Source organism: Carassius auratus, chromosome 17 (assembly GCF_003368295.1).
Source record: "Carassius auratus strain Wakin chromosome 17, ASM336829v1, whole genome shotgun sequence".
Classification (NCBI taxonomy): Eukaryota; Metazoa; Chordata; class Actinopteri; order Cypriniformes; family Cyprinidae; genus Carassius; species Carassius auratus.
This window is the reverse complement of record NC_039259.1, coordinates 8521311-8544898: the sequence shown is the minus strand read 5'-3', so window position 1 is coordinate 8544898 and position 23588 is coordinate 8521311. Positions and strand designations below refer to the sequence as shown.

The window sequence follows — 23588 nt, the reverse complement described above, 5'->3', positions numbered from 1 at the left end:
TGCCACACACCCTTAAGTTTTTTCTGAAACCCATATGAATGCATAGCGCTACAGTAGAGTTTCTCAATGTGGGCATTCAGTGTTCTTGCGGGGGTGTTTTTCACAAAATTCTGTTCTTTTAAATGAAAAATAAATACAAAATACTGAAATAAAGGTTTAATAAGCACAGTTTAATATGAATAAATACGAAGGAAATGCTGTAACTTTTCCATTTTTAAATGATTATTCACAGTAGTATGTTAATTTTCTGCACTCTTGAATGTTTCTGTGTGTGCGATCTGTATGTTATTTGCGAGCTTGTGTGTTGTGTGTGTGCATGCTTGTGTAGGAAGTTGTGGCCTAGTGGTTAGAGAGTATGACTCCTTACCCTAGGGTCGTGGGTTCGAATCTTGGGCCGGCGATAACACGACTTATATGCTCTTGAGCAAGGCACTGAACCCCCAACTGCTCCCCGGGTACCGCAGCATAAATGGCTGCCCACTGCTCTGGGTGTGTGTGTGTTCACTGCTCTGTGTGTGTGCACTTTGGATGGGTTAAATGCAGAGCACGAATTCTGAGTATGGGTCCCCATACTTGGCTAAATGTCACGTCACTTTGTTTAAAAACATGAATTCATCCAAGAAATGTCTGAGTATCCACAATGCACCAACAAGCAAGCTTGAGATATAATCAAAATCATCAACAAGGATAGAAACTCTGAAAAATGTATGTTATTGTTCTTATTTTCAAATCATTTATTTAAAAAATGTATTATTTTTCGTCAATTTAATGGGCCCTTGAATTAATTTCTTAAAAAAGTAATGACCCCATACATTTCAATGCTACTGTTAATATAATATATAATAATATAATAACAGTCCTCATTATATACACAAAACAATAATCAACTTCAAAAGTCTGTGAAGACAATTAGACTGTTTTATTTGATGGGTGGCGGTGAGGGACCTGAATAATAGGTAGTGGGGGTGCTGGCCAAAAAAGGGGGAGAACGACTGCACTACAGAAAGCTTTCAGCTGGTTGTGTTTTAATAGTTTAAGTAGAGGGATAGTTCACCCAGAAATATGAAATCTGACCTTATTCTATGTATCAAGAAGATACTGTGTTTTGAAAAAAAAAATATTTGCACCTGAGTGACTTTCATTGTACTGCCAAAAAAGTAGATTCTTCGGAATATATTCTTTTGTGTTCCACACAAAGTCACACAGGTTTGGGACGACATGAGTGTGAGAAACATTTTAGGTAAATGATCCCTTTAATGTTAATTCAACACCCACAAATGTATTTCAGAAGTCCTTGTTCATATTTCTCAGCACTACTGAGGCATATTCAGTTAAATTAACCACCAAACGTCCAACAGGAAACTGCTGTCTGGCTGAACAATACTGAAAGTTTGAGTCTATCATGAAGTCATCAAGGTGTAAATGTAAGGTGTTAATTTGTTGTTCTGTAATGATTTGCCATTCTGGTATACAATAAAGACATTACTGTAAGAGTTTTTTTTATTATTATTATTAACTGTAGTGCAGTCACATTTCTTAGTAAAAAGTAATACTATCACCCAGCTTGGAACCTTAAGCTCTTGGCAGCAGTAATGGAGCACTTAGCCAATATTTATGGCAGAAAATAGTTTCTATGAATTGTTACAGTTACAAGAAGAGACTGTCAATGCAAATGAGTAACCACTCACCTTCACAATACAGGGTTAGTTGGTATTTGTTCACAGAGAGAATGTGATTTCACTCCTTGGACACTAATCTGTTCTGCAATTGTTAATGTTTACAGTTCAGTACAAAGGTAAAAGTTTATGAATACATAGAGATTTTACATTGCCACGGGATGTAATTCCCGTGGCAAAACAGAAAAACAAATGGAGACATAATTAGCGTAGCTGCTGTTCCAACCAAGTAAAATTATTTCGTTTTAAACCCAAACTAAAGAATAATATAACTGCAGTCCAAAATTTGGAAATGCATTATTTGAATGCTTGGCAAAAGAGATGTGTTTTTAATCTAGATTTAAACAGAGAGAGTGTGACTGAACCCCAAACATTATCAGGAAGGCTATTCCAGAGTTTGGGAGCCAAATGCAAAAAAGCTGTACCTCCTTTAGTGGACTTTGATATCCTAGGTACGTGATGGATTGTAACGTGGCAGAAGGCTAGTCAGGTACAAAGGAGCTAAACCGTTAAGGGACTTATAGGGAAGTAATAATATTTTGTTACTGATACGGAACTTAATAGGTAGCCAGTGCAGAAAGTGTAGAATTGGGGTAATATGATCATATTTTCTTGACCTGGTAAGGACTCTAGCTGCTGCATTTGGCACAACCTGTAGCTTGTTTGAGGATGCAGGACAACCACCTAGAAGTGCATTACATTAGTCCAGTCTAGAGGTCATGAATGCATGAACTAGCTTTTCTGCATCAGAAACAGGTAACTTGTTTCGTAGCTTGGCAATGTTTCTAAGATGGAAGAATGCAGTTTTTGTAATATGGGAAATATGGTTTCCAAATTAGACAAGTTGCTGTCTAATTTAACACCCAGATTTTTGACTGTAGAGGAAGTAACAGTACATCCATCTAGTTGCAAATTGTAATCTATGAGATTCTGTGTACTGTTTATTGATCCATTATCTCTGTCTTATCTGAATTTAATAGGAGAAAATGATTGGTCATCCAATCTTTTACATTTTTATCACGCACTGTTAGCTTAGATAATTTAGAAGTTTCATCTGGTCTCATTAAGATATATAGTTGAGATGACTCCCAATTTAAACAGTCAAAATGGTAGCGATCGGACAGGTAGGATCTAAACCATCTTAAAGCCTGCCCTTGAATACCTGCATAGTTTTGTGATCGCTCTATGAGTATGTCATGATCTATGGTGTCGAACGCAGCACTAAGATCAAGTAAGACTAGAAATGAGATGCAGCCTTGATCTGACGCAAGAAGCAGGTCATTTGTAATTTTAACAAGTGCAGTTTCTGTGCTATGGTGGGGCCTGAAACCTGACTGAAAAGGAAGGAGCAGGAAGGAGCACAACTGAGCAGACACAACTTCTTCAAAAAAATTTCACATAAATGGAAGATTTGAAATAGGGCTATAATTTTCCAGTTCACTAGGATCTAGTTGTGGTTTCTTAATAAGAGGCTTGATAACCACCATCTTGAATGGCTTTGGGACTTGACCTAAAGATAATGACAAGTTAATATTGAGAAGACTGCAGTTTATCTTTGGGTGCGATGGATGAAACTGAAGTGTTAGACGCTGTAGAATCTAAATCTTATTGTATTTCTGATGTTATCTATTTTATCAGTGAAGAAATTCATAAAGTCATTACTATTAAACTGTGAGGGATTATGTAATTCTGGTGGTGTCTGGTTATTTGTTAATCTAGCCACTGTGCTAAATAAAGACCTTGGATTGTTTTAGTTATTTTCAATTGGTTTGTGGATATGCTCAGCCCTGGCAGTTTTTAGGTCCTGTCTATAGCTGGACATACTGTTTTTCCAAGCAATTCTAAAAACATCCGAGTTAGTTTTTATCCATTTGCGTTCAAGACTACGAGTTTCTTTCTTGAGAGAGGGAGTATTACTATTGTACCATGGCACAGTACGTTTCTCTTTAACCTTTTTCAGTTTGATGGGGGCAAAAGCTTCTAATGTATTAGAGAAAATAGTGCCCATGTTGCCAGTCATTTCGTCTAGTTCGTGTGTATTTTTGGCTACACATAGCAGTTGAGATAGATCAGGCAGGTTATTTGTGAATCTGTCTTTAGTGACTGGAACAATAGTTCTGTCCAGACGGTAACACTGAGTCATATAGTTAATATCATGATACAAGGAAATGGTCTGTAACATCATCACTTTGAGGTACGATATCTATCTCAGTAAGATCGATTCCATGTGATATAATTAAATCTAGTGTATGATTAAAACGATGAGTGGGCCCGGTGACATTTTGCTTGACTCTAAATAAAGTATATTAGGTCAGTAAACGCAAGTCCTAAAGCATCATTTGTAATATCAATGTGAATGTTAAAATATCCAACAATTAGCGCTTTATCAATGGTAACCAAACGGTCTGAGAGGAAATCTGCAAATTCTTTTAGGAATTCTGCATACGGCCCTGGTGGTCTGTACACAGTAGCCGGAGCAAGAGACACAATAGATTTCCTTTGCATATCTGACAGTGTAACATAAGCAGAAGTATTTCAAATTATTTAAACCTGTATCCTGTTTTCTGGCTAACTTGAGAATATTACTATAAATTGTTGCAACACCTCCTCCACGACCAGTCTGACGGGGCTCATGCTTATAACAGTAGTTTGGTGGAGTAGACTTATTTAGACCAAAATAATCATTTGGTTTTAGCCAGGTCTCAGTCAAGCCGAGTACATCAAAACTATTATCTGTGATCATTTCATTTACAATAACTGCTTTGTGTGTGCGTGATCTAATGTTTATGAGCCCAAACTTAAAAAATATTTTTTGTTCATTTATTTTACATTTTTCTGGTTTAATCACGATCAGATTATTTCTAGATCTTACATTAAATTTATATCTTTTCCTCATTATTCGGGGAACAGATAAAGTCTTCATAGATTGGACAGTGCAAGTACTTTTATCATTTAAGGAGGTAGAACAAAAGTCATCGTAGTAGTTATTTGAGAATTGGCCTGCTAGTCATATGGAGCGAAGTGTCCTGGAGATGTTGATCGACAGGAGTTCTGCTCTGACTCTGGTGGGGTGCAAGCCATCAGCGCGAAAAAGCCTAGGACGCTCCCAGAAAAGATTCCACTTATTCACAAAGAGAACTTTTACTGTTCATTAATTCTACTTAACTCTTCTGTGTAAAACTTTTATATTTATATGTGAATTTTTTAACATACTGCTAGCATAGCATCACACCAAGCATTTTATATTTTAAAACAGTTTTTTTTTTCATCATGATCTTAGAGAAGATTTGTTAGTTTAATTCATAAATGAATGATTTCTTTTATTTTAATTTCAGTATTTTTCAGCTATGGCTTAGCCAATGTTTTCGCCAAAAACTAAACCATTACACACAAAGTAAAATGTAGTGTCAAGTTTAATTCTTCATCATTTCAAGTAGTCTAGTCAAAAGTGCATCTACCTGAAGAATCACCCATTCTTCATTTATGAAGAATGGGTGATTCACCCATTTATGACCCTCATTTGAGCCATTTTCACTGTGTACTCAGCAAAGCTGCTATTGACTGCACTGTCATGAAATCCACTGATATATTACCAAACCTCAAAAGAAAGTGTTTGAGAGAGGAAAGCACCTTGTGTGCTTAGCATAGTGCATGAAGACTGACTGTGGTATTGAGCTTGTGCACATGTTGGGACAAGAGCAGTGCTTTTGCCTTAAGGGAGAACTTTGGAGTTGAGTCTTTGACTTTTATTTATTCGTGTTACATCTAAGTCTTAGCGTCTGGGCTTCAGGTACGAACTTGTTTCTTTCATTGTATCTCTGTAATGAAATAGTCAACCAGCAACCAGGAAACAAAAGCTCTCCTCTAGCCATAAACATGTTAAGGCCTCATTATTAATTAAGAAAGAACCTCATAGTGGTGGAAGCAAAAACACAGGAATGAAAGTTGTCTTCGTGCTGACAGAGAAACAGGTGTCTAAAGGAGTTCTGCACACTAGAGGAGTGCAAAAAGAGCATTTTTACTCAGGTTGGTCCAAGTTGGGAGGTTTTTAGGTCTTTTGTTTACTGCTGTCGCTGTGGAACTATGCTGTGCTTTGAAATGTGGTTGAGCAACTGCTAGTTTAAATTGTGCAAAACACATTTTTGTCATTGCACACACCACCATCAGCTCAGTACTGAATGCTTCAGATACCACTGATCTGGTTTTGACATACTCATTGTTTTAGAAATACTAACAATAAAGATGCAACAAAAAAAATGCCACGAATAGTTCAGGGTACACAAGTTAATTTCTAAGTAACAAACTGTTTATCCAGTTTACATTATGTTCTGACCCTCAGACGACAATTTAATACATCATACAGATTACAAAAGACTTTAGATAAACAACAATATAAATGCATACTTTTAAATAAAACTGGATTCTATGTCTTCAAATTAAGTTAATTTGAAAGAAATGTGCAACTTTTTGTCAACAGAGTCAGATATTTATAAAAAAATATTTATAAAAACAGGCAATATCCAAGTCAGTTTTCTTGCTGAAGGTCCTCTTTCCATGTTTCACCTTCTGGGTTTAACAATGCCACCAGCTCTGGTGAGTTTTATAGTTTCTAATTAAATATTAAGTAGACATGACTATATTTTATCTCAGTATCTCACAAAAAAAAAAAAAAAACAATTGTTTGTGATTTTGACATAATTTTCATCATTTTAAGCATAAGTCCTTTTGTATAAAAAACAGCAGAAAAAACTAAATGGCTCCTGCATTTACATGGGCGATCTGCAAAACATGATTATTATTTTTTTGTCAACAAATAGACAATAATCTGTCTCCCAGAAATTCAGATTTCACATTTTCATATCTTTATCCTCAAGTGGGATAAAGGTAAACATATTTGACTTGCCATCCCTGAAATGGACTACTTAAAGCAGGTTCATTAAAGTGAGGTAAGTGTTTCGTCCTAGTAATTATAGTTCTTCATAGTCATAGTCTCGTACTGTCTAAACCAATGAATGACTCACTGCAAAAAATAATACAAAGTCTATATGTAGTGACAGCATAAGGTCTTTGTTCTGCCACGGAGACTCAGTGACCGCACAGGGGTCAAGGTCAAATTCAGGGTACTCTGAGGTAGACGAGAATGAACACTTTCTTGACTGCTTTAAGATAAAATGTGTCTGTGTTCCAGATTGTAAACTTATTATTGCTTATAGAGATTTCATATTGTATGTGTGGATTGTTCTAGCATTTTCATGTAGCCAGGACATTCACACATAAACTGAGGCTCTAAAATCAATGTATATCCCATATATATACTTGTGGTTTTAGACATGGCACATAGTATCCTTTTAAACTAGGTGCGGCAGGGATTGAGCGTCGTGAGCACACCTCAAAGAATGCCACCACTCCACCTTCTCATTCAGGTATTTGTATCGCAATAGAACTGCACAGCTCAGGACAAAGAGGACAGAAAAAAAAAACCATTGTTTTTTTTCACAGATAGTGCACAAGCATGTGTTAATGATGAAGAGATAGCAGTATTGAACTTTCTTCAGATGTGGTCTCTGTGTATAGTTAAAGGTGTTTAAATTGTACCTCGCATGAAAATTCTTTTGTTGTTGTTGTTTTTTTTTGGGGGGGGGGGGGGGGGGGTTCTTCTTTTTAGATATAAAAAGCAATTGAAATTTACCACCGTATTCAAATTCTGTATTGAGTTTAGAAACATTCTGTGATGGAAATGACTATTTAAATCATTTTAAAATAAAACGCTGATTTTGTCTTGTTAATAAATTATTACAATTTATATAAAAAATAAAAAAAAAGGTTAATTTAATAAATGTCCCAGGGACATAAAGTGCCTGAAGTTGAAGAAACAAGATTCTTATCAAACAAAGTGACAGTGAATGTGTTTTACGCAACGAGTTTGTTCTCTGTACATTCCAATATAATCGGTTTCCTCTGAAACAAATTCACTTTTTATAGAACATGAAAACAATGCAAAATTTAATTTTCTAGGCCTATTTCTAATGTCCAAGTTTAGTGCTGGCCACTAAAAGGACAGTTGTACATATAAGGCCAACAAGGAACCTTTAGTATCATACCTTTGTTCCTTTTAACCCAGTTTGCTCCAGTGGGATTGCTCTTGTCTCTTTATGAATCATAAATAACTACTGCATTTTGAGAGCTGTTTCCTTAAGAACACACAAGCAGTTGCAGATCCCTTTGGAGATGTTGTGTTTAACATGTCCCAGCATTTCTTAAAGCAGTCGTCCTGCTCGGGGCATCTTATGCGTTCATTACCTTAAATGTGAGTGAGTTAGATGAATTCGAAACACCCAAATTGAAGAGCCAGAGAACTATTTGTATTGAAAGAAAACAGCACTCGTGCTAATAAGTCTCTTAGACTAGAGTGCTTGTGTTTCTCAATGAGCACATTTTTGTGAAACTGACCTGATAAGGTAAAGCATCTTTATAAGGCGTCTTCTTATGTCGTAAAGGAGGAGTGAGGCATGAGGCATTGCACCTCAGGCATTTGTTCACTCACATACTACATTCCATAGCCAGCCTTACTGTTCAACCCACACACAGCACAAACACACTTTGACTTATTTAGGTGGAATTCAGGTAAACTCAAATTCCAAATCTGTAGTGCATTGCACACTGCACGTATGGCACGGCTGCAGGGGAAACTTAAATATTTCCTTAAAGACCGTAAATTATGTTTTGAAAAATAAAATAATAATAATTAGTTTATACTGGCTATATAACAAGGGACATGACATCCACATCCGTAATTTACATTTAAATTGAAAATCCATATCGTAAAGCATTTTAGCGATCTAACTGTAATCAATATTTTGACACAATTGAGTTTTACATTTTGATTAAAAATTACAAGGTTAAAACTATTTTAAAAATACATTTCAAAAAGTAAAATAAACTTAATTTTTTTAATGCATCAATAACATGCGAGTCACCATGAAACAGAAACGTCTGGATTTTTCACTAGTGATGTGTTTCTGAATGAAACGTCTTATCAAACAAGAATGTAGGGTGGGACTTTTTACTATCGAAAACTTATTGGATTGTAGAAAGCGGGCGTTACAAACGAAATGATTGAATGAAACTCATCTGAGAATTGAACAAGCTTTTTGCCAAGCCCTCAAACTGCTTTACACGTCATCAGAGAGAAGTCACAGTGAAGAGGTCAGTTTGTTTATGATGTGTGCAGTGCTAAATCATTTATAATTACACTATATAAATAAATAGATTACATTTCTTTAAAATAATCTGGATTCAGTCTGATTTATTGAATAAGTGTTTGCTACATAAAAGCTTACTTATGATTGTTAGAGCTATCTATACGTTACACAGGCAGGTTCAGTGATCCCACACCATTAAAATATCAAATTCATGCATAGCTTGTTCTTAGGATTAAAAATACACTAAATGATACCAGGAAACATCAGAAAACAAACATTAGAGAGAGAACCATGTCTTTATTGACTTGAAATTAAAAAACAAATTCATTATACTAAAATGTTTATTTATCATACAAAAATATGAACATACACAGTATGTTTGAAAGACAGTTACTGTTAAAAGAAACGATGATTTGATTGAAAAGCTGACATTTCATTCTGCGATGATGAGAATCTCTTGCTCTGCTTCGGTCAGTTCTGTCATCACATTCTCCCTGACCGGAGACATGGGCTCTCCTTTCTTGCAAGCGCTCAGCTTAAGATCGTCCCTTTAACAAACACATGTAGAGACATTTCAGTACATTCATATCAAAGCATGTGGCCATTTTGGTCGGTCCTATCATATGGCTTTAAAATATAATTAAAATGCCAAAAAGTAGGAGAAAGAAGCAGTAATCAGATACTTCCCTAGTTTCACCTTCGAACTGACTTTACATTTAACTCTTATGTTGATTAGCCCCTCCCTCTTCAATCCTGCACTGACTCAGGCTCTTATTATTCAACTCAGGCCTGATTGCATAATGGGAATGTATTTTTCTTTCATAGAGAGCAGGCACCACCCTTCTCTAAACTATGACAATGACTCTCACTTTACCTAAGCAATTAGTTACACCTTTCGTATTCACATATCATATAGGTAACAGCACCACTCCCATTAGTTTAGTCTCCTTGTGTTAACAGGTTTTTCCCACTACTGCCCCTGCTGGCCACAGGTGATACTGACAGCCATAAATAAACAGTAGAAGATGAATTGGACTAGCCATCTGCCATGTTGATTCATTTATTTACATAATCACATACTTACACACAGGCTGACTTACTTCTTGAAGCTGAAGGCCCCCCAGAGGCCGCTGATGGTGGCCTGCAGGCCTGGACTGTTCTCATTGTTGACAGTACACTTTTTCCCACTCGCTTTCTTCCTCAGACCGCTGGGTCTGGCAGGAGCGGTGGTCTCGATTTTACTGCCTTTACCCTGCCCACAAGGCTGTTTCCGAGACAACCCTGAAACCTAAAGCACAGGTGTGGGAAGTCAGACTGAGGGTGGAGGTGTGGGGAAAAATCATATCAATGTTTAATCCCCCCCCCCCCACTCCCACACTCTACGGTGTAAGGAAATGGAAATGCAGAATGCAGAGTGTGGTTTTGGGTCATGATCAGACGGACGTGCCTTTGTTCTGTTCAGAGCAGGTTTCAGCTTGTCTGTGGGAGAACTGCTTGGGCTGCTGGACAAATCTGAATCTCTCTCCTTCTCCTTCGGAAAGAATAAATAAGAAATAACTGACAAATGGTCAATCATAAAATTCTATACGATTTTGCTTCAATAAATTAGAAATAAAACACTGAAAAGTAAATCGATCAATTCAATGCTAAGTAAATGCAGTCATTACCACATTGTAATGTACAGTTTAAAACGGAATTATTTATCGTGATGTGCTAAACACCACATTGAATTATTCTAAACTCTAAGTGAGCATTAGATAACAGAAGTTATCTTAAATATAAAATCTATTAAAACGGAGCAAAGTAGCTTGTTAAACATAGTTAAAAATTCAATCCAATAAACATATATCATGCATCCCTAATATTAGAACTAGGGGTGTCCCCGGCTGAGGATTTGCATAGTCGAATCTTGCCGATATTTGATTGATAGTGGAATCATGTGTGCTGGGGGCAGCAGGTTAAATATATTACCAAGAATCAAGTAGTCAGACATTCAAAATAAAAGTGAAAGTGAAGATAATATCTCTTGTTTTTCTGTGGGTGCTCAGCCATTCTGCGCCTACGTTAACAGCATCCAAAAATCGAAATAAAAACAGGCTGAAATGTTTTTTTTTTGTTTTTGTTGATCACCTAGGTTATAAAAAGTAGTCTTTCACTCGGCCTGTGTCAATTTGAGTCTTGTAAAGATTTGGATCACGGAGAGTGAAACTTAGATCTGTCACAGGATTGGTTGGATTTATTCACGCAAAAAAATAATAATTTTTTTTTTTACTTATTTCTTTTCACATTCTTATTTACAGCATTAGCGTAATAAACTGTAGATTAACTTATTGGGAGAAAACCGATAGTTGAAATCGGACACTGAACACCCCCATATAGACAAAACAGCATGATCCTCGTTTCGTAACACCTCTGTGAATATTCGACTGTGAGATTGGCAGTCGAATCAGGCTCATTCTATCGAAGCATCGAATCTTCGACTGTTCGAGGTCACCCCTAATTAGAACTAAGTAAATTGTTGTAAATTTCTATACTGTAAATTACTATACTACAATTAAGTCATGCAGCAAGCACCGTAAAGGTATAGTTAACCACAAAATGAAAAATCTTCATCATTTTCATTATTTTATCTGCAAAACTTGAAATGAAAATGTAATGGTAACCGAACAGGGCTGTGTTTCCCAAAAGCATAGCTGATTGTAGCTCCATTGGTTTCAATGGGTCTATGATGTACTTAAGCTTGCGATGCTTTTGGGAAACACAACCCAGTTTGGTTACCATTGATTCAAATGAGGAAATGGTGATATTTTTGGGTGAAATATTCTTTTGTGGTTGACAGTATCAAATATGAACGAATCAAAGAGCATTTTCTCACCTTATCGGAGTTGTCCTCTATGACTAGGGCGTCCTCCACACCACCAGAGATGCTGCTAGACTGAGAGAAATATGCACTGTCTTGAGATGGAGGAGACCCGGGAGATTTCTCTGCATCCTCAGTGCCCTCTACAGGAGAGGACGAGAGAGAAAGCCCTGATCCTACCCCAGTGAAGCTGCTCTTCTTTCTGTGGAACTGCTGCAGGGTGGATAACCCTGAAGGTGTGGAAGAGCGGTGTCTGTCTGTGGTGAAGGTGGGTTGTTGTGAAGCAGATTTATTGATTTCTCTGGTGCTTCCTGACCAACTGAAGACCCCGAGACGGAAACTAGCAGGCCTGGAGGAGTGAGATGGTGATGCAGATGGGCTGGACGACTCCTCTTTGGCCCGCTCTCTCTCTGGGTCAGGGTCTTGACGCAATGCTGGTGTGTTTCCTTCAGACTGTGAGACAGAAGTCTCTAGAGACGTCGCTGGATGAGGTGAATCTTGTTTTAGTGCGTCTTCGTGTGTCTCTGCCATATTGGGTTCACCATGGCAGAAGAACCTGATGGAGATTACAGTGAGATACAATTTAACCCTTGATTGAGTGTGTAATGAGAAAATTAAGGTCTAATAGTAACTTGTGATAGCAAACAAACTTGTGATGTACACATTGCTTTAGTAAGTATCCCATCGTGCTCATACCTACTGCGCGTGACCTGCTCTCCAGTGCCCTCTTCTGATTGGTTCCTCCACTGCAACAGTGTTGCAAAGCGATTTCGAGGTTGGCCAACTGTGCTACCACACCCCTTCTTCTCCTTAGAAACAATGCAGTCATTGGTCAGCGGCTCAGTGGTGGGCGGAGTTTCAAGACAGCGTCTCTTTGCACCAGCTGAATACTGCCCTAACAGGTCATCCACAGAAAGACTGCTATCTTTAAAAAAGAAAAGAAAAAACATCACATATAAACATACCCAATTAGGTGTCTTATCAGAATAATCAGTACCATTCTTGAGATTTATATTCATTGCACCAAGGCCTGCTTACCTTCACGGGGTCTTTTCACCTGTGACTCTCTTTGGGGCATTTTTAGGCTCTGCACGCTGATGATCTTTTCTTTCCCCCGGGTAGGAGGGGGTCTTTTAGGGGTTGTAGGTTTCGTTGGCTGGGTGCTACCTGGTTCATAGTTCTTGCTCCAAATACTTTTCTGCAATGGGACATTTTTGTCACATCTGTCATTCCATGAACTACTGCGAGCAGCTTTAGAGGGCTGGAAGAGAGGAGAGGGACAGCTTAGGTACTTTGCTTCATTGTTACTATTGTGAGTTACATTTAAAAGTTGTACAAATAATTTTCTGTAAATGTCTATTAAGAATTTTAATGAAAATAAGAAATGCTACCTTGGCTACAAACTGAAATAAAAATCTGAAGTACTAAAATTGCTAAAACAAACGGAATAAAATAAATAAAAGCTTATTATATATATATATATATATATATATATATATATATATATATATATATATATATATATATATATAATATAAGTGCATCTCAGAAAATTTGAATGTTGTGAAAAGGTTTAATCTAGATACTAAATTTGACTTTCATGCGCTGAGCTGTAAACTCTAATCATCAAAATTAAAATGTTTCATTTTACATGTAATGAATCTAGAAGATTGACTATTGAAATGAATATTGAATATTATCTAGAAATGTTTGATATTAATTTTTTTTAGATGCACCTGTGTGTGGGTGTATATGTATATATATATATATTAGTGCTGTCAAAATTAGCGCGTTAACGCATTCGATTAATTTGAAATATTTAACGCGTTAACATAAAATAACGCAATTAACGCGGTTGCAGTTTTTTTATTTCCAGTTGTGGCCTATGTATGTTCAACGTGCAAAGAAATATGGATAAGACCAAGGAAGGACTTTTAGACGGAAAGTTTCAGTATAAAACTCTGCCGGATTACTCTTCAGTCTGCCACAAGAAACATTATGACTGTATGACTGTAACAGTGCGTAAATCAGACCTTTCTGTAACGCTAACGTTAATAAGCTTAAACGAAAATAAAGAAATAATTGTGTAGCGGAGTATTTTTTGTACACAGTGCCGCGAACTGTCAATCACTCCTGTACGCGTGCATCACTGTCCTCCTCGCAGCTGCAGCAACTTGCGCTCTCTCTCTTCATCAAGCTTTAAAACCAAAAGGGGACAAAAAGATCATATTGTCTTTGTGCATAGGCTATAGATTAATTAGATAAATGAATATCTAAATTTGTGCCTTGCCGTCTACGGTATTTTTTTAGAACTTAGAAAAAAGATGCTGCAGCCAATGAACAGCCAGCGGGGGCTGCAGGACGACTCAACCTCCGCAGACAGTTTTTAATGTTTATCAGACAATAAATACTCAAGATTTTGCTTTAGTATAACTCACAACGAGTTTCACACACATTCTCCGGCCACGTTGAGTTGTTGACACTTAACAGTGGGAAAAGCGACACATGCGCTATTCACTTGTGTAACTTAAGGGTGAATGGGTAATGTAGTTTCTGCTCTGGGTGGGATGAATTAGGAAGCTTGCATTGTGAAGGGCGCTCTGAAAATCGGCAGTGCAGGTAAAAGATTAAAACCTCTATTAAAACAGATGTCCAAATGAGCGTACCGGTACGCTTAAAGCACTGGCAATGACTATACTTTGGAATTTTTTTGCAGTCCACTTAGAATTCAACATGGAAATCATTTTTGTTTTTTATTGGCATTGATTGTTTTGAAATTCAAATGGTACTTACATGCCTGTGTTTTTATTTCTGTAATAAATATGGCTTTCAAGCCAACAGTTAATTTGGAGGATATTGATGGTTTATTGCAGGTATGTTGTTTACATGAGAAAATCTGTGTTACAAGTTAAACAAAAATTCCAATAAACAATCATATTTTTAATTTAAATAGTTGCTTTGTCTTGAGTTTACATTAATTATTTACATTTTACATTTACATATCCAAAAAGTTTCAGTCTTTTAATTGCGATTAATCGCGATTAATCGCGATTAATTTTAAAAAATTGTGCGATTAATTAGTTAATTTTTTTTAATCGATTGACAGCACTAATATATATATATATATAAACTGATAAATGACAAGCCTAATAATAACATAAAAATATTCAAATAAAAGTTGTAAAAATATGAAAAAGTTCTATAGTAGCAAAAAATTGGGCTGTTCTGCAAAATGTATCCGTAAGTTCAATCAAATATACATTAAAGATGATTAGGTTACCTGAGTGTAAGGTGCGTCAGGGTTGAAGTCATCTATCCTTTGCATTGTGTTAATGTCCATATTCCCAAGAGCCATTTCCAGCCCTTTCTCATCTCCTACATTACTGCATTTAATCAGTTAAGTTAAATTTTCAATCAGAAAGAGCTTTGCAACACAAACATACATTTACCAAAAGGCTCAACTTTAAAAATAGCATCTGCATCTGTCACATTTTAATTAAGTGAAAATGTAAGATCAGCAGTTCCTTTTTAATCAATATACAATGTGTAAAAGATACGTTCCAGCATAGCTGAGGGAAGCGGGGTCAATGTGATCCGGGTAAGGGTTCAAAGGAACCACCTTCCTCTTCAAGGGGTCAAAGACCAGCTGATACAGAAATGTGTTGTTGGCTTTTGTGAACCCCTCAATGTACTCATCTGGCACAGCGATGTCCATCTTCAGGTACTGACCCATCTTCTTTATCACCTGTATGACAGAGACTAATTACTTGGTTTAATGCTGAATTATACTCTAGTTATGCTCTCTGGTTACATTTGTTTTCACAATAAAAAGATTGAATAGGTTCTCCACTAAAATATGTTTTAAATGCACAGAAGGACAACAATTTAATGCAATACACAGAACACAGAAGGCAGTGTGTCTCGTGGGAATCTTACCAGAGCGAGAGGGACGTGATAAAGCATGCCGTTTTAGTAATATGATCAGTTGCATATTAAGTATGAGCACATAATTACCTGTTTGTTGTGGCAGTTTAGCATACTAAATAATTCTAACCAACTCGTTTTATTATCTCACCTTCAGAATATCTGGGTTATTTGCCATCCTGAGCAGCTTGCATGCCTTTCCCAGACCAATGCCATATAGAGATGGCAGATAGTCGCAGCCAGAGAGAATGCACATGTAACGGAACTTCTCCTCTGTGAAGATGTTCCCGAGAGACTTGCAACGGCCCAGGTGACACTGATCAATCTCCAGTCCATTACCTTCTTTATCCATCTTTAAAATCACCTTCAAATAATGCACAACAAATTAAATTCTTAAAATTAAATCAAGTTGGTACCCTCACTGTCCTCCAACATGTCTGTCCGCACCACCCGGAAGTCTTGGTAAAAATTTTTAGATGCTTACAAAAACTACACTTCAAAGGTTTGGGGTTGGTAAAATAAAAAATGCTTTTTAAAGAGGTTGCTTATGCTCACCATGGTCATTTATATTTGATAAAAAAAAAATACAGTAATATATTTTTTCAAATTTTCAATAACAGTCTTCTATTTTTTTATATTATTAAAATAATCATTGAACTTATATATATATATATATATATATATATATATTATATATATATATATATATATATATATACAGTATTGTTCAAAATAATAGCAGTACAATGTGACTAACCAGAATAATCAAGGTTTTTCGTATATTTTTTTATTGCTACGTGGCAAACAAGTTACCAGTAGGTTCAGTAGATTCTCAGAAAACAAATGAGACCCAGCATTCATGATATGCACGCTCTTAAGGCTGTGCAATTGGGCAATTAGTTGAAAGGGGTGTGTTCAAAAAAATAGCAGTGTGGCATTCAATCACTGAGGTCATCAATTTTGTGAAGAAACAGGTGTGAATCAGGTGGCCCCTATTTAAGGATGAAGCCAACACTTGTTGAACATGCATTTGAAAGCTGAGGAAAATGGGTCGTTCAAGACATTGTTCAGAAGAACAGCGTACTTTGATTAAAAAGTTGATTAGAGAGGGGAAAACCTATAAAGAGGTGCAAAAAATGATAGGCTGTTCAGCTAAAATGATCTCCAATGCCTTAAAATGGAGAGCAAAACCAGAGAGACGTGGAAGAAAACGGAAGACAACCATCAAAATGGATAGAAGAATAACCAGAATGGCAAAGGCTCAGCCAATGATCACCTCCAGGATGATCAAAGACAGTCTGGAGTTACCTGTAAGTACTGTGACAGTTAGAAGACGTCTGTGTGAAGCTAATCTATTTTCAAGAATCCCCCGCAAAGTCCCTCTGTTAAAAAAAAGGCATGTGCAGAAGAGGTTACAATTTGCCAAAGAACACATCAACTGGCCTAAAGAGAAATGGAGGAACATTTTGTGTAATGATGAGAGTAAAATTGTTCTTTTTGGGTCCAAGGGCCACAGGCAGTTTGTGAGACGACCCCCAAACTCTGAATTCAAGCCACAGTACACAGTGAAGACAGTGAAGCATGGAGGTGCAAGCATCATGATATGGGCATGTTTCTCCTACTATGGTGTTGGGCCTATTTATCGCATACCAGGGATCATGGATCAGTTTGCATATGTTAAAATACTTGAAGAGGTCATGTTGCCCTATGCTGAAGAGGACATGCCCTTGAAATGGTTGTTTCAACAAGACAATGACCCAAAACACACTAGTAAACGGGCAAAGTCTTGGTTCCAAACCAACAAAATTAATGTTATGGAGTGGCCAGCCCAATCTCCAGACCTTAATCCAAATGAGAACTTGTGGGGTGATATCAAAAATGCTGTTTCTGAAGCAAAACCAAGAAATGTGAATGAATTGTGGAATGTTGTTAAAGAATCATGGAGTGGAATAACAGCTGAGAGGTGCCACAAGTTGGTTGACTCCATGCCACACAGATGTCAAGCAGTTTTAAAAAACTGTGGTCATACAACTAAATATTAGTTTAGTGATTCACAGGATTGCTAAATCCCAGAAAAAAAAATGTTTGTACAAAATAGTTTTGAGTTTGTACAGTCAAAGGTAGACACTGCTATTTTTTTGAACACACCCCTTTCAACTAATTGCCCAATTGCACAGCCTTAAGAGCGTGCATATCATGAATGCTGGGTCTTGTTTGTTTTCTGACAATCTACTGAACCTACTGGTAACTTGTTTGCCACGTAGCAATAAAAAATATACTAAAAACCTTGATTATTCTGGTTAGTCACATTGTACTGCTATTATTTTGAACAATACTGTATATGTATAATTTTTTAAACAATTGTTAATTTTTTTGACAATTTGACATTTATCTTGTAAGGACGTTTAGATACTTTCACTGGAAAACAAGACAAATACAGAAAATAGTGTTTTTTTTTTTCAGGGCAGATTTGCATGACACCAGACTGTGGTCAATACCTGGGCCCATATTCACAAAACAATTTATCACTAAGAGTTCTCCTAAATAGCAGTAACAGTATTTTTGTAAAAGAGTTCTCTCTTATAACCTATTCACAAAGCTGCTGAGACAAAATTTTACTTTGGAATAGAGAGAAGTCTTAAGCTAAGCGTATGGGCGGGGTTGACCTCGTTGCTATAGATGATGTCAGCATGCTTACTAACTATGCACACAGTGATTGGCTGATAGTCTCGGTCAGAGATTTCTTTATAGAAATATTGAAGAGCGCAACTTTATGTTGCCATATTCAAATAAAGGTTTAAAATAAAACTGCTACTTGCCACATTCAAAAAAAGATTTCCAAATGCAGGCTACATCTCACTAATTAAACAAGTACAAGTTCAGCTAAATGTCAGCCTCTTACATTAGTGTTAAAACACGTTGTAAAACAGTCTTAGAGCAAAAATTAATGAGTCCTAAATGTAGGACTCACTTGCCCATTATTTTTAAGGTTCTTTTAGCCTTAAGAGGTTTTGTGAAAACATGCTCTGGTTTCTAGGCAAGGGTTTTTTCGACTGCACATTGCACTGGTACCTTTTTACATCCAAATGCCAGCAGATCCGAGTCCTCTGTGATCACTGCCTGAGCGATACCAGATTTGTTAAGGAACGCTAACTGGGCATCTGCTTCATATGGAGCAACAACACAGTCCACTCCACGCATCCTGGCAGTCTGAAAACCAGAAAACATGCATAAAGAAAAAGATGCAAAACAGAACAAAAAAGGTAAATCTTGATCAATCCATTTCCAATATTGCATAATAATTAACTATAACATCCACTCTCTACTAAACACATTATAGTATATTCATTTCAATAAATGTTTTTTCACTGATTCCAAAACAAATACTGTTTACAGATATCAGATACAATGGTCTCACCTTAATGACATCATGTGCCATAGATGGGGTGATATTAACACTGCGGGTAAAACATTCTCTGGCTTCTGATATCTTTCCCTCCCGCAACAGCTGTTTGCCTTTCTGCAGATTCGCCTGTCGACGCCTGTTAATGAAATATACATTAAATATTCTTAATTTTTAAACTAACAAACTTTTCCTCCAGTAAATAAAATCTCCTCTTACTCGCGCCGGGACTTCTCCACTTCCTTTTTGGATGGCAAGTTACGTCCATCAAAAACCAAGATTGGCTTAACACCAAAAGAAAGCAGCATATCCACAAACTTCATACAGTATGACACATACCTGATTGGACACACAATGAATGTGAGCATGAGAAATGCACATTTTAACCTGGAAAATTATGTTGGAAATGACTGAACTGCTGAAATACTCAGGATATTGCATGCAAATAAATTAAACGACTCACTGATCTGTAGGTTCTCCTTTTGCAAGTTTCTCTGCACATGAAAATGCCCCCTTATGGAGCCAGCAGTATGTGTCCACCGCCACTGTCTGTCCCCTGTATTTCTTCACATTGATAGGCTCTGAGGCATCTTTGATAAACTGCAACAGGCCTTGAATTCCCATGTTGTCTGTCTGGAAGGACAGACGTCTGAATATGATGATTTATCAGAATCCAGCCCGTGTCACTCGATCAGATGAAAACAAAAGTCCCTGATGATAATACAGGATGCACTGAAGAACATAAAAACATCCTCAAAAATCAACGAAAAACATTCCTTAACCGTCCAATCGCGAGGACGTATGAAAAAAGACAAAAACTATATACACTAACTCTTAATACATTTAATGTTTGTCATATGTCCACTCCACGGAAGACTTCAACCGCCAAATCCCTCCAAAACCAAGACCAAGCAAACTGACAATTCTCGCGAAACTTGAAATTGAACAGCTGAGATAGACAGAATCGGACCGCCAAAGCAAATACCTTAATCATGTGTAGATTCAACTATTTTGTTTTAGTATTTATAAAAAACACTTACCGAGAGCTTTTACGTCTGCTTCAGTGTCTGACTCCGACTGATGTTACAGGGGTTCAACTTTAGCGGCAAAAACGTGACATCACTACAGAATAAGCCTATTGGTCTGCCTGACAAAGACAGCCAATCACAGCGCAGAAACGTGGAAAAGGCGGGACAAGGAATTCCACAATCTCGGAAATGTTTTATTTATTTATTTATTAAAAACACAGCATTATCAACAGGACACAGGGTGTTTGATAAAGAGACTGAAGCAGTCATAAAAGCCGATAGATTTGATGTGTTTTTAAAAGTTTCTTTTATATTCTGACTTTGTTACATATAACACTGAGCATATGAGCATATGTATAACATTACACTAACAGGCTGAATGACTGAAGACATTTTTTAACTATGTATTTTGATTACAGTTCAGTCTCACAAGTTCAATTCTAGGGCAGTGTAATGCATTTAATAGCACAGTCAATAACGCTGTCTAAAATTAAAGCACAATATATATTACATAAGCATTACATTTAATGGACTTTAATTTATTATAATTAATGTTATGTCATGTCATATACATGTAAGCCTTTTTTTTCAGAACGGTCACGGGGTGGTTACGTCTCGGTGCTTTGTACGTGTGTTGTCGGTGCTCGTTTCTGGCGCTGGGTGGAGCGCGTGCCTCCCCGTTCCACTCTGCTCCAGGATTTGACGTGTCTCGTCTGTGTTTTTTTCTGCACTTCCTGCTTCCTCCATGACTGTTTTGAGCCAGCAGTCCCGTCCGAAAGCTGATCGGTAGGAACGTTAAACGTGGCAATGGTGTGAAGGGTGCGCGATCGGCGGCGGTGTGTGTGATTTTGAGTGAAGCCCGAGCTGTTATTGCTGTCAGCCATGCAGTTCTCTCCCACCAACGGAGATTTTACCTTCGTCTCCTCGACGGACTCTGAAGGTACAGTAGTTAAAGGCCCCAAAGCATCCATACGTCTCTTCTCTGATATGTGAATCTGTTTTATGTAATGCAGTTGGTTGTGTTTGTGTGTATGATGTATGCACACATTAATATGAGAATATATCCAAGTTTGTGAATGATCAAGCCTGTATTATGACATGGGTGTTGTTCGTAGACTCAGAAGGGATGCAGTAGTGAGCTGTATTTATCTAAAAACAACCTCTTACCCACCAGAGCTAAGCGGCACCATCGATGCACCAGATATCACACTAAATATGGGCCCTGATTCCACCAGGGACGCTTATGCCACCACCTTCCTGAGACAGAGAGGCTATGGATGGTTGCTGGAGGTGGAGGAAGAGGATTCTGAGGACACAAAACCGCTCTTGTGAGTTCTTGAGACTCAATTTCTGATGCTTGATGTCACATTTGCGTTTGGTTGTGTTTATTGGTTGTGTTTGTGCAGGGAGGAGTTGGACATTGATTTAAAGGACATCTACTATAAGATCAGGTGTGTGTTGATGCCCATGCCCTCGCTGGGATTTAATAGACAGGTGGTGAGGGACAATCCTGATTTCTGGGGCCCACTGGCTGTTGTCCTGCTCTTCTCCATGATCTCCATCTACGGACAGTTTAGGGTGAGATGTGGATCTTTGTATCTTGACCATGAGCAGTATTTTATATGTATAGTGAAGATGCATGTGCACATAGATCTACCATTAAAATGCAAAATAGATTGCCATGGACTGTAGGCAAATGACAAGGTTATCTTCAATAACATGGAACTAAAATAAAGGATATTTGTTCTTCTAAAACCACAGTCTATTCATCAAATATTTTTAATTTTTAGAATATTTATAAATATTCAGTCTGCCATAATGAAGGGGAGAAGACATTTTTTATTACTTCTCTGTAATTAGTCATAAGAAAATAAATATAATAGTATTATAGTAGAATAGCAGTATTAATATTATATTAAAAACACCATACTAAAGTGACTTTAAGGAAGGTGTGAAGATCGAAGAGAGTAAATATTTTGAATTTTTTTATTTATTTCAGTTTCCTTGTCACTTGCATGATTTAGTTAGTCGAAACAGAAGCAGAAATGCATCGAATTTGGAATATTTCTTAATATGTTATATGTCTCTTTTTTTTTAACAATCAGGTTGTTTCCTGGATTATTACGATCTGGATATTTGGATCACTGACTATTTTCCTTCTTGCAAGAGTGCTGGGTGGAGAGGTATTTATATTCTGTAAAGCATCAGATAGCATATTATTTTTATTAGTTGAAAAGGATGCCCACTCATGGTTTTTAATTTTATTTACAGGTGTCTTATGGGCAAGTGCTTGGGGTTATTGGCTATTCTTTGCTCCCACTCATTGTAATAGCGCCTCTTCTCCTGGTCATTGGGGGTTTTGAAGTCGTCTCTACACTCATAAAGGTAAATATGAATTTGTTTTTAAAAAAGAATATGAATTATGTATGATATTGATTATATAATATGTAAATATGGATTCCCCCCCCAGCTTTTTGGAGTATTCTGGGCTGCATACAGTGCTGCCTCTTTACTCGTCGGTGATGAATTCAAAACGAAGAAACCCCTTCTCATATATCCCATCTTTCTTTTGTACATCTACTTCCTGTCTCTGTATACTGGAGTCTGAATTGACCACAGGCTTTGATTGGCTCGTTGCTTGGACATTGACAAAGAGCACTGTGGAGAGCTACACAGTGGGGATGTTCCATGAAGACCAAGGAGGAGATTCCTTTTTCTTTTTCCCTGTTCATAATCCTATATGCTTTGGGGAATGAGGTGTACAGACATTGGTGTATTTAACTGCTTCCATTTATTTTGGACACAATAAAAGCTGCATCTTTTACTGTGGAAGCCCTGTTTGCAGAGATCCTTCTGCAACTGAAATCTGGAGCCCTGGTTTTACATGATATTTACAAACCCCAAAAGGGGTTGGGGGGGGAGAACTTTATATTTTAAAAGATTATGGAAAGCATGATAGTCATGTAACAGAAATTATGTGTCACCACCCACAATGGTGAAATTTTTTTTTGAGTTAACCAGCTGGTGATAAACCGATTTTGTGTTGTTGTTGTAGACTGATCCAATACATTCAAAGAATTCTTGATCTTATCCGTTTTCATTTTTAATTTATTAGTTCTACATGGAAAAAGAGAGTATGCAGGCAGTACAGCTTAGATTAAAAACGTCTGCTTTATATGGGTGCCTTGAATTGGTTGTTTTATATGGCTGTGGTGTATTTTATTTATGTAGCCAAAAAGGAAAGTAAGTTTTTATTTGTAGAACATGCAATTGAAAACAACTTTCTACCTGGTGATGTATACACTACAGACATATGTTACCATGTTAGTGGAGCTAAAACAATTGAGTATGGAAATTGTTATATGTTCATGAATCAAATTAAAATCTATTGACACTGTAATTACACGTTTTGTTGTGAATCTCATTAATGTCAGAGAATAATAATACTTATTTGCACAATTTATTTCTTAATGTCATATTCAAATGTTTGGTTAC

At 37.0% G+C, this 23588-nt stretch overlaps 2 protein-coding genes across 4 annotated transcripts; one reads left to right on the top strand and one right to left on the bottom strand.

Annotated features, from left to right (window-relative positions):
- Window positions 1–9159: 9159 nt before the first annotated feature.
- Window positions 9160–20199, bottom strand: exo1 (exonuclease 1). 3 transcript variants are annotated; one of them, XM_026285583.1, is made up of 14 exons: window positions 20106–20199; window positions 19529–19797; window positions 19285–19404; window positions 19081–19204; window positions 18735–18872; window positions 15814–16026; window positions 15296–15483; window positions 15019–15121; window positions 12777–12999; window positions 12435–12663; window positions 11754–12294; window positions 10326–10409; window positions 9979–10166; window positions 9160–9426 (listed from the first exon to the last, which is right to left on the bottom strand). In XM_026285583.1, exons 2-14 carry the CDS (start codon window positions 19687–19689, stop codon window positions 9312–9314), a joined length of 2427 nt encoding a protein of 808 aa, XP_026141368.1. In that variant the 5' UTR covers window positions 19690–19797; window positions 20106–20199; the 3' UTR covers window positions 9160–9311. The 3 variants fall into 3 exon arrangements, with proteins under 3 accessions (XP_026141368.1, XP_026141369.1, XP_026141370.1); XM_026285584.1 differs by having other exon boundaries at window positions 19529–19776; window positions 20106–20185; XM_026285585.1 differs by having other exon boundaries at window positions 19529–19698; window positions 20106–20172.
- Window positions 20200–20792: 593 nt separating this feature from the next.
- On the top strand, window positions 20793–23496 carry yipf4 (Yip1 domain family, member 4). Its single transcript, XM_026285582.1, has 6 exons — window positions 20793–21033; window positions 21268–21421; window positions 21500–21671; window positions 22199–22276; window positions 22365–22478; window positions 22564–23496. The coding sequence occupies exons 1-6, from the start codon at window positions 20976–20978 to the stop codon at window positions 22699–22701; spliced, it is 714 nt and encodes a 237-aa protein (XP_026141367.1). The 5' UTR covers window positions 20793–20975; the 3' UTR covers window positions 22702–23496.
- Window positions 23497–23588: the final 92 nt, after the last annotated feature.

What these genes read in the sequence shown, in the direction of transcription:
- exo1 (XM_026285583.1), bottom strand. Translation starts at nt 19,689, where the DNA reads ATGGGAATTCAAGGCCTGTTGCAGTTTATCAAAGATGCCTCAGAGCCT. An exon ending in TGGCACATGATGTCATTAAG is followed by an intron (nt 18,873 to 19,080) that starts GTGAGACCATTG and finishes TCTGGTTTTCAG; the next exon opens with ACTGCCAGGATGCGTGGAGT. An exon ending in GAGCAGGTCACGCGCAGTAG is followed by an intron (nt 12,295 to 12,434) that starts GTATGAGCACGA and finishes AATCTCCATCAG; the next exon opens with GTTCTTCTGCCATGGTGAAC.
- yipf4 (XM_026285582.1), top strand. Translation starts at nt 20,976, where the DNA reads ATGCAGTTCTCTCCCACCAACGGAGATTTTACCTTCGTCTCCTCGACG. An exon ending in CTCCTCGACGGACTCTGAAG is followed by an intron (nt 21,034 to 21,267) that starts GTACAGTAGTTA and finishes CTTACCCACCAG; the next exon opens with AGCTAAGCGGCACCATCGAT. An exon ending in CAAGAGTGCTGGGTGGAGAG is followed by an intron (nt 22,277 to 22,364) that starts GTATTTATATTC and finishes TTTTATTTACAG; the next exon opens with GTGTCTTATGGGCAAGTGCT.